Source organism: Phaethon lepturus, unplaced genomic scaffold (assembly GCF_000687285.1).
Source record: "Phaethon lepturus isolate BGI_N335 unplaced genomic scaffold, ASM68728v1 scaffold13965, whole genome shotgun sequence".
NCBI lineage: Eukaryota > Metazoa > Chordata > Aves > Phaethontiformes > Phaethontidae > Phaethon > Phaethon lepturus.
Window position 1 is genome coordinate 1,612 of NW_010538444.1, and position 1,099 is coordinate 2,710.

A 1,099-nucleotide genomic window follows, 5' to 3' on the forward strand; every position below is an offset into this window, starting at 1 on the left:
ACAAGGGTGGTCCACACACACAGGCGATGAGGAGTCCACACTGCATCAAGAAACAGCAATTCAGTGGGCTGTTGTAAGGCCAGCAGGTCTGTCTGCAAGAGGTCAGGAATGCGTGGACTGGTAAGCAGGGGGTCCCTTCCTTGACCCTAAGGGTCTGACAAACCTCCCTGCTGGCAGGACTGCATCTCCCTGAAAGACTTTTCATGGAGGGAAGAAAAAAAAAAAAGCACAAAACACTTCATCCTAGGGTGCCTAAAAGCGCATTTCGGGCACTGGAAGACAAAATCCTGAGCAACCAGGAAGCATGGGGCACCGCTCACAGGTGTGTACAGCCAGAAGGTCTCGTAACTGCTGCTGGCTTTTCAAACTGTGCCTCCTTGTTCAACAGTGAGGGTTCAAAACAGGCTGCCCACAATTGATGCTGTGCCTGCATCCCCCCAGCACGACCCCTCGCTCCCTCCGTGTGAACTGGTACTCCCCTCAGGTCCTGCAGCCCTCACACCGCACCTTCAGCTGGACCTCGCAGGCACAGAGCGGCTGCCCACCCACAAACGATGCTGGTGGGAAGCCTGAGCCCTGCTCAGAGGAGGGGGGTGCTCCTGTACCCACCTTCGCAGGGAGAGTTGCTGAGCACCTCAAAACAGAGCCTGGTGAGGAAGGCGACGCTCCAGTGTGGCTCTCACTGGGGCAAGGCAAAGCACCCAGCTGCTGGGGAAGGGATATTTTAGAGGCATCCCTAAAAAAGCCGCTCTCATGTCCAAAAAGGTTATTTCTGTACTGGAGCTCAGGCAGCAACACGTGATCCACCTGGTGGGTGCTGGGACCCGTGCTGGACCCCAACAGGAGTCCGCTGTGTTGTGCCGGACCTGCCCCACCACATCTGTGAGGAGCTGCCCCAGCCTGCAGGAGCCATGGCTGGTGCTGCATGAACCACTTGTGCGGCTCCCCCTCCCAAGAAAAGCTGGGCTCCGTGGGGAGTATCGGGGGCTGTTTGGGGACGACACCATCCCCTGGCAGCGGGCTGACTCCTAAGGGCGCTGGTGCACGTGCAGGGAGAGCGGCCTCCTCATCGCAGAGGTCCCCAGCCACGGAGAACAAG

At 58.4% G+C, this 1,099-nt stretch overlaps 1 protein-coding gene across 1 annotated transcript in view; it reads right to left on the reverse strand.

The window, feature by feature from the left end:
• Positions 1-480: 480 nt before the first annotated feature.
• Positions 481-1,099, reverse strand: part of LOC104620556 — a gene marked incomplete at its 5' end in the record, with an annotated part of 1,916 nt that continues 1,297 nt past the window's right edge. Inside the window, one exon of the mRNA XM_010286813.1 lies at positions 481-1,099. Coding sequence (XP_010285115.1) covers positions 481-1,099 — 619 coding nt within the window.